General features: G+C 47.5%; 1 protein-coding gene across 1 annotated transcript; it reads left to right on the top strand.

The window, feature by feature from the left end:
• The first annotated feature begins 1,660 nt into the window (after positions 1–1,660).
• LOC138745208 (spermatogenesis-associated protein 31H1-like) lies at positions 1,661–6,435 on the top strand. The gene is made up of 7 exons (XM_069902270.1): positions 1,661–1,695; positions 2,023–2,266; positions 2,428–2,578; positions 2,737–2,912; positions 3,580–3,778; positions 4,395–4,568; positions 6,332–6,435. The coding sequence occupies exons 1-7, from the start codon at positions 1,661–1,663 to the stop codon at positions 6,433–6,435; spliced, it is 1,083 nt and encodes a 360-aa protein (XP_069758371.1).
• Positions 6,436–14,524: the final 8,089 nt, after the last annotated feature.

Genomic DNA, 14,524 nt, shown 5'->3' on the forward strand with positions numbered 1-14,524 from the left:
GTCGTTGAACCCACAGGCAGGGGGGCGGGGGCGATTCGAGGGAAGCTGCTGACAAGTGCAGTTGAGGGATTCACAGGACTGCAGGAGACTGGCTCAAGATTGGCCGAAGTGGGTCCAGGGATCTGAAGCAGGATGAGAGAGGGGGCCGAGGTCCCTGAAGGGTTCCTCATCATGATGGGGGCTCAGATCTGGAGCTCAAGCTGCTGATGGTTTGGACTAGATTCTGTGTGGTGACAGGGGCTATGGGAGGGTTGGAGGCAAATTGACGGACGCTCAGTGACTCTGGGAAGGTCTCATTTGCTTCTCTTTCTCTGACTGTAAAGAGGTGCTTCAAGCAATTTCTGCCAATGTCAAATCTGTCTGCCCTACAGCAGATGAAAAACAAATTTTGTGTAATGTTGCAATGTCTTTATTACATGGCAATAAATTGAATCTTAACTCTTGGAAATGTGAGAGAGATCTGACTCTTTCATTTGTCCACACAGAGAGTGGTGCTGCCTGGAATGTATTGGCGAGGGTGGTGATCGAGGCTGGGACAACCGGGACATTGAAGACTCTTTGACAGGCAGATGGATGTAAGGATAATAAAGGGTGACGGGTGTAAGGTAGGTTAGATTGTTATGGAGTAGGTTTACGTCGGTCAGCACAACATTGTGGACTGAACGGCCGGTCTGTGCTGGAATGTTCTGTGTTCAATGCTGTTGAGCAAATAAGGAGGGTTCCAACAGTCCCAGTCAGGATGGTGATAAAGATGGGGACAGATGTGGCTTTGGTGAGGGCCCCTGCTTCAGCTCCAACTCTTCCCAACAAAGCCTGTGCACCGTGCACATGGCTCAATGTCCGTGGGACCTTCTCTCGTGGTCTTGTATTTCCTTGTGACAGGAAAGGAGGGGACTTGAGCTCTGCTTCCCTGTTCTCTCCCAACAACTGATCCTAATTCTCCTCATATTTTTGCTGAATCATTGCAATTAAACACAGTTTGAATTTCCAGACTTTACTGTGGCATTCCCTGAAAAAAATTATTTCCCGCCACTCAGATTTTTTCACAGAGTCATAAAGTTTCCCAGCGTAGAAACAGGCCCTTTGGGCCAACTACAGATTGATTGTCGAGTTCAGTGCATGACGTCACATTCAACCCTGAGATTCTTGTTCCTGTAGGCGAGGCAGAGTTACCACTTCTTGGTCATGCCAAAAAGAACCAACTCAACCTACGCAGGGAAACAAATAAAGAACAATTGGGAACAAATGGTGCCATATAGATTCCGATTTATTGGCAAGTACACACATAAAAACTCAGAGATTCATTTTTCCTCTGGACAGACACAAATACCACTTATTGGAAGTCTAAAAAACTGTACACAACATACACATGTAAACACATGAAGAACTGTAAACAAAGTGTACAATACATTGGAAAAAAATAGCTAAAATCTAAGCATAAGAGTCCTTAAATGAGTCCCGTAAGCCAACTACCCAGAGCCGACGTAACCCCACTACCCACAGCTGCCTTAAACCCACTACCCAGAGCCGCCATAACACCGCCACCCAGAGCCGCCGTAAACCCACTAACCAGAGCCGCCATAACCCTACCACCGAGAGGTGCCGTAACCCCACTACCCAGAGCCAACATAACCCCACTACTCACAGCTGCCTTAACCCCATGACCCAGAGCCGCCATAACACCGCTACCCAGAGGTACCGTAACCCCACCACGCCATAACCCCACCATCCAGAGCCGCCGCAACCCCACCACCCTGAGCCACCATAACCCCACTACCCAGAGCTACCATAACCCCACTTCACAGACCCACCATATCCAAACTACCCAGAATCACCGTAACCCCACTACCCAGAGCCAGCGTAACCCGACTACCCAGGCCACCATAACCCCACTAAACAGAGCCACCATAACCCCACTATCCAGAGCCGTCGTAACCCCACTAACCAAAGCCACAGTAATCCCCACTACCCAGCGCCAATGTAACCCCACTACCCAGAGCCACCGTAACCCCACTACCCTAGCCACCATAACCCAACCACCCAGAGCAACCGTAAACCCACTCTCCAGAGCCACCGTAACCCCACTACCCGGAGCCACAATAACCCGACTGCCCAGAGTCATCGTGACCCGACTACCCAGAGCCACCGTAACCAAACTACCCAGAGCCACCGTACCCACACTACCCAAGCCACCGTAATCCAACTACCCAGAGCCACCGTAACTCCACGACCCAGAGCCGCCGTAACCCCACTACCCAGAGCGACCGTAACCCCACGACCCAGAGCCACTGTAACCCCATGACCCAGAGCCACCGTAACCCCACTATCCAGAGGCACCGTAACCCCACTACCCAGGGTCACCGTAGCCCGACAACCCAGAGCCACCGTAACCCCACTACCCAGAGCCACCTTAATCACACTACACAGAGCCACCGAAACACCACGACCCAGAGACGCCATAACCCCACTAACCTGAGCTGCCGTAACCCCACCACCCTGAGGCGCCGTAACTCCACCACCCAGTGGCGCCGTCACCCCACGACCCAGAGCTGCCTTAACCCAATGACCCAGAGCCGCCGTAACCCCATGACCCAGAGACGCCATAGCCCCACTACACAGAGCCGCCGTAACCCATTACACAGAGCCGCCGTAACCCATTACACAGAGCCGCCGTAACCCCACTACCCAGTGTCGCCATAACCCCATTACCCAGAGCCGCCGTAATCCCACGACCAGGAGCCACTGTAACTCCACGACCCAGAGCCATCGTAATCCCACGACCAAGAGCCACCGTAACCTCACAACCAAGAGCCACCGTAACCCCACTACCCAGACCCACCATAACCCCACTACCCAGCGCCGCTGAAACACCACTAATCAAAGCCGCCGTAACCCCACTACCCAGAGCAGCCGTAACACCACCACCCAGAGGCGCCGTAATCCCACCATCCAGAGCTGCCGTATTCCCACCAGCCAGAGCCGCTGTAACCGCACTATCCAGAGCCGCCGTAACCCCACTAGCCAGAGCCGCCGTATCCCCACTATCCAGAGCCGCTGTAACCCCATTACCCACAGCCACCGAAACCCCACCACCCATAGCTGCCGTAACACCACCACCCAGAGCCACCGTAACACCACTACCCAGAGCCACCATAACCCCACAACCCAGAGCCACCATAACCCAACTACCCAGGGTCACCGTAACCCGACTACCCAGATACACCGTAATCCCACGACCCAGAGCCACCGTAACCCCCACGACCCAGAGCCACCGTAACCCCACTACCAAGTGCCACCGTAACCCCACGACCCAGAGCCACCGTAACCCCACTACCCTGAGCCACCGTATCCCCACTACCCAGAACCGCCGTAAACCCACTAACCAGAGCCGCCATAACCCCACCACCCAGAGGTGCCGTAATCCCACCACACAGAGAAACTGTAACCCCACTACACAGAGCCACCGTAAACCCACGACACAGAGCCACCGTAACCCCACTACCCAGAGCCACCGTAAACCCACTAACCAGAGCCACCATGACCCCCACTACCCAGAGCCACTGTAAACCCACTACCCAGAGCCACGGTAACCCCACTACCCAGAGCCACTATAACCCCAAGACCCAGAGCCACCATAACCCCACGATCCAGAGCCAGGGTAACTCCACTAACCAGAGCCACCTTAATCCCACTACCCAGATCCACCGAAACCCCACTAACGAGTGCCACCATAACCCCATTACCCAGAGCCACCGTAACCCCACTACCCAGAGCCACCGTAACCCAAGTACCCAGGGTCACCGTAACCCGACTACCCAGATCCACCGTAATCCCACGACCCAGAGCCACCGTAACCCCACTACAAAGTGCCACCATAACCCCACGACCCAGAGCCACCGTAACCCCACTAACCAGAGCCGCAGTAACCCCACCACCCAGAGGTGCCGTAATCCCACCACACAGAGACACCGTAAACCCACCACCCATAGCCGCTGTAATCCCATCACCCAGAAACAACGTAACCCCACTACCCAGAGCCGCCGTAACCCCACTACCCAGAGCCACCGTAACCCCACTACCCAGAGCCGCTGTAACCCCACTACCCAGAGCCACCGTAACGGCACTACCCAGTGCCACCGTAACCCCCACAACCCAGAGCCGCCGTAACCCCACTAACCAGAGCCGCCGTAATCCCACCACCCTGAGGCGCTGTAACTCCACCACCCAGTGGCGCCGTCACCCCACGACCCAGAGCTGCCTTAACCCAATGACCCAGAGCCGCCGTAACCCCATGACCCAGAGACGCCATAGCCCCACTACACAGAGCCGCTGTAACCCATTACACAGAGCCGCCGTAACCCATTACGCAGAGCCGCCGTAACCCCACGGCCCAGATTGCCGTAATCCCACGACCCAGAGCCGCCGTAACCCCACTACCCAGAGCCACCATAACCCCACAACCCAGAGCCGCAGTAAACACACGACCCAGAGCCCCCATAACCCCAAGACCCAGAGCCGTCGTAACACCACCACCCATGGCCGACGTAACCCCACCACCCAGAGCCACCGTAACCCCACGACCCGGAGTCACCATAACCCCACGACCCAGAGCCACCGTAACCCCCACAACCCCGAGCCACCGTAACCCCACTACCCATAGCCACCGTAACCCCACCAGCCAGAGTTGCCGTAACCCCACCACCCATAGCCGCCGTAACTCCACCACCAAGAGCCACCATAACCCCACTACCCAGAGCCACTGTAACCCCACTACCCAGAGCCGCTGTAACCCCACTACCCAGAAACGCCGTAACCCCATTACCCAGAGCCGCCGTAACCCCAATACCCAGAGCCGCCGTAACCCCACAACCCAGAGCCGCCCTTACCCAACTACCCAGAGCCGCCGTAACCCCACTACCCAGAGTCGCCGTAACCCCTCTACCCAGAGCCACCGTAACCCCACAACCCTGAGCTGCCATAACCCCACGACCCAGAGCCGCCGTAACCCCACGAGCCAGAGCCACCGTAACCCCACGACTGAGAACCGCCATAACCTCATGACCCAGAGCCACTGTGACCCCACGATCCAGAGCTGCCGTAACCCCACTACCCAGAGCCGCCATATCTCCACGACCTAGAGCCGCCGTAACCCCAATACCCAGAGCCACCGTAACCCCACAACCCAGAGCCGCACTTACCCAACTACCCAGGGCCGCCGTAACCCCACTACCCAGAGTCGCTGTAACCCCTCTACCCAGAGCCGTTGTAACCCCACAACCCTGAGCCGCCATAATCCCACGACCCAGAGCCGCCGTAACCCCATGACCCAGAGCCACCGTAACCCCACGATTGAGAGCCGCCATAACCTCATGACCCAGAGCCACTGTGAACCCATGATCCAGAGCCGCCGTAACCCCACAACCCAGAGCCGCCGTAACCCCACGACCCAGAGCCGCCGTAACCCCACTAGCCAGATCCGCCGTAACCCCACTAGCCAGAGCCGCCTCAACCCGACTACCCAGAGCCGCCGTAACCCCACTACCCAGAGCCGCCGTAACCCCACTACCCAGAGCCGCCGTATCCCCACTACACAGAGCCACCGTAACCCCACTACCCAGAGCCGCCGTAACCCCACTACCCAGAGCTGCCGTGACCCCACTACCCAGAGCCGCCATAACCCCACTACCCAGAGCCGTCGTAACCCTACTACCCTGAGCCGCCGTAACCCCACTACCCAGAGCCACCGTAACCCCCACTACCCAGAGCCACCGTAACCCCACTACCCAGGGCCACTGTAACCCCACCCTGTGCAGTGGCATTTCTAGTTGGGACGTGCCTTTGTTTTTGATCATTTGAAAACAGCTTAAATGTACTTATAAATACCACTGATATTATTATTTTACATTCTAAAAAATTCCAAATTCTGAAAGTGTCTGGTCCACAGGATGTCGGATAAATGATTGAGCACCTGGAAACAGAAAGAAGAAAGAGTTAGAGAAGAGAAATCAAACTATTATATAAACACAATATCATAACAGTCCAATGAGAACAAGGTTGTAAATTACTTCAACAATTATAACATGGCGAATTGTAAAAAGTCACAAAATTATATAATACGACAAATTCTATCCTCTCACCTTCTGAACTTCTCGGGTAAGTACAAATAATTTCACTACCATTAAAGTAAAACACAAAATAATAAAGCAAGTTTCTAGTGATCTCATAAATTAGGAAAATATTGAATAAAAGGAGCCCATAAGCAGAGAAGGATTAAATGTGATCAAGGTAGAAGAACATCGGAGATTCCCCAAACTATCTTTTCCTTTAGCAGGCCCTTTCCACATCCAGAAGGACTATTACACAGCTGACATCCGCCAGGAGGCGCAGTCCAAATCCGGCACCTGTCAGACAGACCATCCCACAACAGGCACCTGACCAATCCTCATCTGGCATCTGGGAGGTGGACTATCCACACCTGGCACCTGGCAGGTGGACCATTCCACATCTAGCAGGCAGACCATTCCACATCTTGCAGGCAGACCATCCCACATCTGGCACCTGGCAGGCGGACCATTCCACATCTGGCAACTGGTAGGCGGACAATTCCACATCTGGCATCTGGCAGGAGGACCATCCCACATCTGGCATATGGCAGCAAAGCTATTCCACATCTGGCATCTAGCAGCAGGAACATTCCACGTTCGGCATCTGAAAGGTGGACTGTTCCACATCTGGCAGGCCGACCATTCCACATCCGGCATCTTGCAGCAGAAACATTCCACATCCGGCATCTGGGATTTGGAGGATTCCACATCAAGCAGGAGGAAGAGACTACTGGGGAAATGACCAACTCACACATACCAGAAGCAACACCAAATTAACAAAGGAGTCTGCAGATTTTCACGAATGTCAAATTCCTAAGCATTAAAATTCTGAGGATCTGTCATGGAGTCTCCATGGTGATGTATTCAAAAAAAGGGCTATTGGTTATACTGTGTGATATGCCTGAGGAGATTCATTATTGCAATGAAGACACACCTTAACCTCCACAGGTGTACTATGCAGATCATTCTGGTAGGTTGCATCACTGCCTGGTCTGGAGGTGCCATCTCTCAGGAAAATGATAATTTCGAGAGGGGGTTTATCTCTCCCTGTAACATCACAGGCACCAGAATTCACTCCAGTCAGAATCTATATATGACATGCTGTCTTAAAATAAAAGTCTCTATCATGGAAAACCTCCACCACACCAGACCATAACTTCCTCACTCTACTATCATTGGATAAGGTACTGGAGCCTGAGGAATAGAGGTCAATGCCACCATGTCAGTTTCTTCCCTGATGCCACCAGATCCTGTATAATCAATGAGCCAAAGACACAGCCTTGCTTTTTTGTGCACTGTTAACTTTATTTTTAAGAGTAGTTCTGAACGATGGTTATAAGATGAATGTTTGCTCCATCCTGCTGCCCTAAATCACCAAATATTAGGACATGTTCTTGACAATAAATCCTGATTCTGAACCTGACAAGATATGAAAGGTATCTTCACAAAAAGTGGAAATAGGTGCATGAGACCAAAAAATATGTAAACAATTACCTTCCCAGCAGGAGGCACACTGCACATCCGGCATCCGGATTGAGGCTCTTTCCACATCCGGCAGGAGGACTATTCCACATCCAGCATCCGGCAGGAGTCCCATTCCACATCCGGCAGGAGGCCCATTTCACATCCGGCATCCGGATGGAGGCCCATTCCACATCCGGCAGGAGGACTATACCACATCCGGCATCTGGCAGGAGGCCCATTCCACATCCGCCTGGTGGCCCCTTTCATATCCGGTACCCGGCAGGAGGCCCATTGCTTCAGAGGCATGAGGCTCTCTTTTAAAATATTTTCAGTGGCCTTTAAGAAACAGGAAACAAACAGAAGCCATTAATCAATGGTAATAAATAAAAAGGAAGATTCAGATAAAATACAAATTATAAAAATAATTGATCATGTCTAACCATATCATAACAAACAGAAATAAAGTGATAAACATTTAAACAATTATAACATATGTCTAATAGAACATGATTTAAAGAGTATACGATACTCCAATTTCATTCCCCTTCCCTTCTGAAGTTCTTTAGTGAGGACATAATATTTCACTATCATTAAAGAAACACAAACATATAAAGCAAGGTCCCAGTGATTAAATGTTACAAAAATGTTGAATTAAAGGTGCCCATGGACACAGAATGTTTAAATGTGAAGCTGTGGAAGAACATCTGATTAATTCAAAGTAAGGCCTGCCACCATATTACAGCGTAATTGAGTGTATTTAGGGGCAACAGCATCTTTCCAACTCATCAATATTGAACGTCGAGCAACAAGGGAGGCAAAAGAGATGACATGTGGTTTTTTCATAATTCAATTCATTTAGGTTGTCTCTGTTGATCCAAAAGGAGCAATATTAGATTAGTTATCCACTTCAGGACATCCTTCAATACCATTGTTCCCTCAGTGCTGGTCAAAAAGCAACTAACTCTATCGCTCTGTACCTCACTCTGCAAATGGATCTTTGACATTCTCATTGGAAGACTACAGTCAGGACGAATTGGAAACAAGGTCTCTTCCCCACTGATCATCAACACAGGCGCAGTCCAAGGATGTGTGCTTAGCCCCCTGCTCTACTCTCTGAAAAACCCATGACTGTGTGTGGTGAGCCATAATTCCATTGCTATCGACATGATGGCGGATGACACCACAATTGACAGCAAACAATAAATGGCAATGATGAAGCGAAGAAGGAAGGACATAATCAGCTGGTTGAATGCTAACAAATCAAACTTTTCACTCAATGTCAACAAAACAAAGGACAAGATTTTGGATTCTGCAGGAAGTCAAAAGAACATGACCCAGTCTTCATGGAGGTCTCAGGAGTGCAGATGTTCACGAACGTCAAATTCCTAAGCATTAAAACTCTGAGGATCTGTCATGGAGCCTCCATGGTGATGCTTTCACAAAAGAGCCTCACCATTGGCTCTATTGTGTGATGAGCCTGAGGAGATTCATTATCGCAATGAAGACACACCTTAACCTCCACAGGTGTACTATGCAGATCATTCTGGTAGGTTGCATCACTGCCTGGTCTGGAGGTGCCATATCTCAGGAAAATCATAATTTTGAGAGGGGGTTTATCTCTCCCTGTAACATCACAGGCACCAGAATTCACTCCAGTCAGAATCTATACATGACATGCTGTCTTAAAATAAAAGTCTCTATCATGGAAAACCTCCACCACCCACACCATAACTTCCTCACTCTACTATCATTGGATAAGGTACTGGAGCCTGAGGAATAGAGGTCAATGCCACAATGTCAGTTTCTTCCCTGATGCCACCAGATCCTGTATAATCAATGAGCCAAAGACACAGCCTTGCTTTTTTGTGCACTGTTAACTTTATTTTTAAGAGTAGTTCTGAACGATGGTTATAAGATGAATGTTTGCTCCATCCTGCTGCCCCAAATCACCAAATATTAGGACATGTTCTTGACAAAAAATCCTGATTCTGAACCTGACAAGATATGAAAGGTATCTTCACAAAAAGTGGAAATAGGTGCATGAGACCAAAAAATATGTAAACAATTACCTTCCCAGCAGGAGGCACACTGCACATCCGGCATCCGGATTGAGGCTCTTTCCACATCCGGCAGGAGAACTAAGCAACATCCGGCATCTGGCAGGAGGCCCTTTCCACATCCGGCTGGTGGCCCATTTCATATCCGGTACCCGGCAGGAGGCCCATTGCTTCAAAGGCATGAGGCTCTCTTTTAAAATATTTCCAGTGGCCTTTAAGAAACAGGAAACAAACAGAAGCCATTAATCAATGGTAATACATAAAAAGGAAGATTCAGATAAAATACAAATTATAAAAGTAAATTGATCATGTCTAAACATTATATCATAACAAACAGAAATAAAGTGATAAACATTTAAACAATTAAAACATATGTCTAATAGAACATGATTTAAAGAGTATACAATACTCCAAATTCCTTCCTTCCCCTTCCCTTCTGAAGTTCTTTAGTGAGTACATAAAATTTCACTACCATTAAAGAAACACAAACATATAAAGCAAGGTCCCAGTGATAAAATGTTACAAAAATGTTGAACTAAAGGTGCCCATGGACACAGAATGTTAAAATGTGAATCGGTAGAAGAACATCTGAGTAATTCAAAGTTAGGCCTGCCACCATATCACAGAGGAATTGAGTGTTTTTAGGGGCAACAGCATCTTTCCAACTCATCAATATTGAACGTCGAGCAACAAGGGAGGCAAAAGAGACGACATGTCGTTAATTCATAGTTCAATTCATTTAGGTTGTCTCTGTTGATCCAAAAGGAGCAATTTTGGATGAGTTATCAACTTCAGGACGTCCTTCAATACCATTGTTTCCTTAGTTCTGGTCAAAAATCAACTAAGTCTATCCCTCTGTACCTCACTCTGCAATTGGATCTTTGACATTCTCATTGGAAGACCACAGTCAGGACGAATTGGAAACAAGGTCTCTTCCCCACTGATCATCAACACAGGCGCAGTCCAAGGATGTGTGCTTAGCCCCCTGCTCTACTCTCTGTAAACCCATGACTGTGTGTGGTGAGCCATAATTCCATTGCTATCGACATGTTGGCTGATGACACCAGAATTGTCAGCAAACAATAAATGGCACTGATGAAGCGAAGAAGGAAGGACATAGATCAGCTGGTTGAATGCTAACAAATCAAACCTTTCTCTCAATGTCAACAAAACAAAGGATAAGATTTTGGATTCTGCAGGAAGTCAAAAGTACACGACCCAGTCTTCATAGAGGTCTCAGGAGTGCAGATGTTCGCGAACGTCAAATTCCTAAGAATTAAAATTCTGAGGATCTGTCATGGAGCCTCCATGGTGATGCTTTCACAAAAAAGCCTCACCATTGGCTATACCGTGTGATGTGCCTGAGGAGATTCATTATCGCAATGAAGACACTCCTTAACCTCCAAAGGTATACTATGCAGATCATTCTGGTAGGTTGCATCACTGCATGGTCTGGAGGTGCCATATCTCAGGAAAATCATAATTTCGAGAGGGTTTTTATCTCTCCCTGTAACATCACAGGCAGTAGAATTCACTCCAGTCAGAATCTATACATGACATGCTGTCTTAAAATAAAAGTCTCTATCACAGAAAACCTCCACCATCCAGACCATAACTTCCTCACTCTACTATCATTCGATAAGGTACTGGAGCCTGAGGAATAGAGAGAGGTCAATGCCACAATGTCAGTTTCTTCCCTGATGCCACCAGATCCTGTATAATCAATGAGCCAAAGACACAGCCTTGCTTTTTTGTGCACTGTTAACTTTATTTTTAAGAGTAGTTCTGAACGATGGTTATAAGATGAATGTTTGCTCCATCCTGCTGCCCCAAATCACCAAATATTAGGACATGTTCTTGACAATAAATCCTGATTCTGAACCTGACAAGATATGAAAGGTATCTTCACAAAAAGTGGAAATAGGTGCATGAGACCAAAAAATATGTAAACAATTACCTTCCCAGCAGGAGGCACACTGCACATCCGGCATCCGGATTGAGGCTCTTTCCACATCCGGCAGGAGGACTATTCCACATCCAGCATCCGGCAGGAGTCCCATTCCACATCCGGCAGGAGGCCCATTTCACATCCGGCATCCGGATGGAGGCCCATTCCACATCCGGCAGGAGGACTAAGCCACATCCGGCATCTGGCAGGAGGCCCTTTCCACATCCGGCTGGTGGCCCATTTCATATCCGGTACCCGGCAGGAGGCCCATTGCTTCAAAGGCATGAGGCTCTCTTTTAAAATATTTTCTGTGGCCTTTAAGAAACAGAAAACAAACAGAAACCAAAAATCAATGGTAATACATAAAAAGGAAGATTCAGATAAAATACAAATTATAAAAATAAATTGATCATGTCTAACCATTATATCATAACAAACAGAAATAAAGTGATAAACATTTAAACAATTATAACATATGTCTAATAGAACATGATTTAAAGAGTATACGATACTCCAAATTCCTTCCCCTTCCCTTCTGAAGTTCTTTAGTAAGTACATAAAATTTCACTAACATTAAAAAACACAAACATATAAAGCAAGGTCCCAGTGATTAAATGTTACAAAAATGTTGAATTAAAGGTGCCCATGGACACAGAATGTTTAAATGTGAATCTGTGGAAGAACATCTGATCAAATCAAAGTTAGGCCTGCCACCATATCACAGAGGAATTGAGTATTTTTAGGGGTAACAGCATCTTTCCAACTCATCAATATTGAACGTCGAGCAACAAGGGAGGCAAAAGAGACGACATGTGGTTAATTCATAGTTCAATTCATTTAGGTTGTCTCTGTTGATCCAAAAGGAGCAATATTAGATTAGTTATCCACTTCAGGACATCCTTCAATACCATTGTTCCCTCAGTGCTGGTCAAAAAGCAACTAACTCTATCCCTCTGTACCTTACTCTGCAATTGGATCTTTGACATTCTCATTGGAAAACCACAGTCAGGACGAATTGGAAACAAGGTCTCTTTCCCACTGATCATCAACACAGGCGCAGTCCAAGGATGTGTGCTTAACCCCCTGCTCTACTCTCTGTAAACCCATGACTGTGTGTGGTGAGCCATAATTCCATTGCTATCGACATGTTGGCGGAAGACACCACAATTGTCAGCAAATAATAAATGGCAATGATGAAGCGAAGAAGGAAGGACATAGATCAGCTAGTTGATTGCTAACAAATCAAACTTTTCACTCAATGTCAACAAAATAAAAGATAAGATTTTGGATTCTGCAGGAAGTCAAAAGAACACGACCCAGTCTTCACAGAGGTCTCAGGAGTGCAGATGTTCGCGAACGTCAAATTCCTAAGCATTAAAACTCTGAGGATCTGTCATGGAGCCTCCATGGTGATGCTTTCACAAAAAAGCCTCACCATTAGCTATACTTTGAGATGTGCCTGACTAGATTCATTATCGCAATGAAGACACACCTTAACCTCCACAGGTGTACTATGCAGATCATTCTGGTAGGTTGCATCACTGCCTGGTCTGGAGGTGCCATCTCTCAGGAAAATCATAATTTCGAGAGGGTGTTTAACTCTCCCTGTAACATCACAGGAACTAGAATTCACTCCCGTCAGAATCTATACATGACTTGCTGTCTTAAAATAAAAGTCTCTATCGTGGAAAACCTCCACCACCCAGACCATAACTTCCTCACTCTCTCACTCTACTATCATTGGATAAGGTACTGGAGCCTGAGGAATAGAGGTCAATGCCACAATGTCAGTTTCTTCCCAGATGCCACCAGATCCTGTATAATCAATGAGCCAAAGACACAGCCTTGCTTTTTTGTGCACTGTTAACTTTATTTTTAAGAGTAGTTCTGAACGATGGTTATAAGATGAATGTTTTCTCCATCCTGCTGCCCCAAATCACCAAATATTAGGACATGTTCTTGACAATAAATCCTGATTCTGAACCTGAGCAGATATGAAAGGTATCTTCACAAAAAGTGGAAATAGGTGCATGAGACCAAAAAATATGTAAACAATTACCTTCCCAGCAGGAGGCACACTGCACATCCGGCATCCGGATTGAGGCTCTTTCCACATCCGGCAGGAGGACTATTCCACATCCAGCATCCGGCAGGAGTCCCATTCCACATCCGGCAGGAGGCCCATTTCACATCCGGCATCTGGATGGAGGCCCATTCCACATCCGGCAGGAGGACTATACCACATCCGGCATCTGGCAGGAGGCCCTTTCCACATCCGGCTGGTGGCCCATTTCATATCCGGTACCCGGCAGGAGGCCCATTGCTTCAAAGGCATGAGGCTCTCTTTTAAAATATTCTCAATGGCCTTTAAGAAACAGGAAACAAACAGAAGCCATTAATCAATGGTAATACATAAAAAGGAAGATTCAGATAAAATACAAATTATAAAAATAAATTGATCATGTCTAAACATTATATCATAACAAACAGAAATAAAGTGATAAACATTTAAACAATTATAACATATGTCTAATAGAACATGATTTAAAGAGTATACGATACTCCAAATTCCTTCCCCTTCCATTCTGAAGTTCTTTAGTGATTACATAAAATTTCACTACCATTAAAGAAACACAAACATATAAAGCAAGGTCCCAGTGATTAAATGTTACAAAACTGTTGAAATAAAGGTGCCCATGGACACAGAATGATTAAATGTGAATCTGTGGAAGAACATCTGATTAATTCAAAGTAAGGCCTGCCACCATATTACAGCGTAATTGAGTGTTTTTAGGGGCAACAGCATCTTTCCAACTCATCAATATTGAACGTCGATCAACAAGGGAGGTAAAAGAGATGACATGTGGTTAATTCATAGTTCAATTCATTTAGGTTGTCTCTGTTGATCCAAAAGGAGCAATATTAGATTAGTTATCCACTTCAGGACATCC

Source organism: Narcine bancroftii, chromosome 11 (genome assembly GCF_036971445.1).
Source record: "Narcine bancroftii isolate sNarBan1 chromosome 11, sNarBan1.hap1, whole genome shotgun sequence".
In the NCBI taxonomy this organism is placed as follows: domain Eukaryota; kingdom Metazoa; phylum Chordata; class Chondrichthyes; order Torpediniformes; family Narcinidae; genus Narcine; species Narcine bancroftii.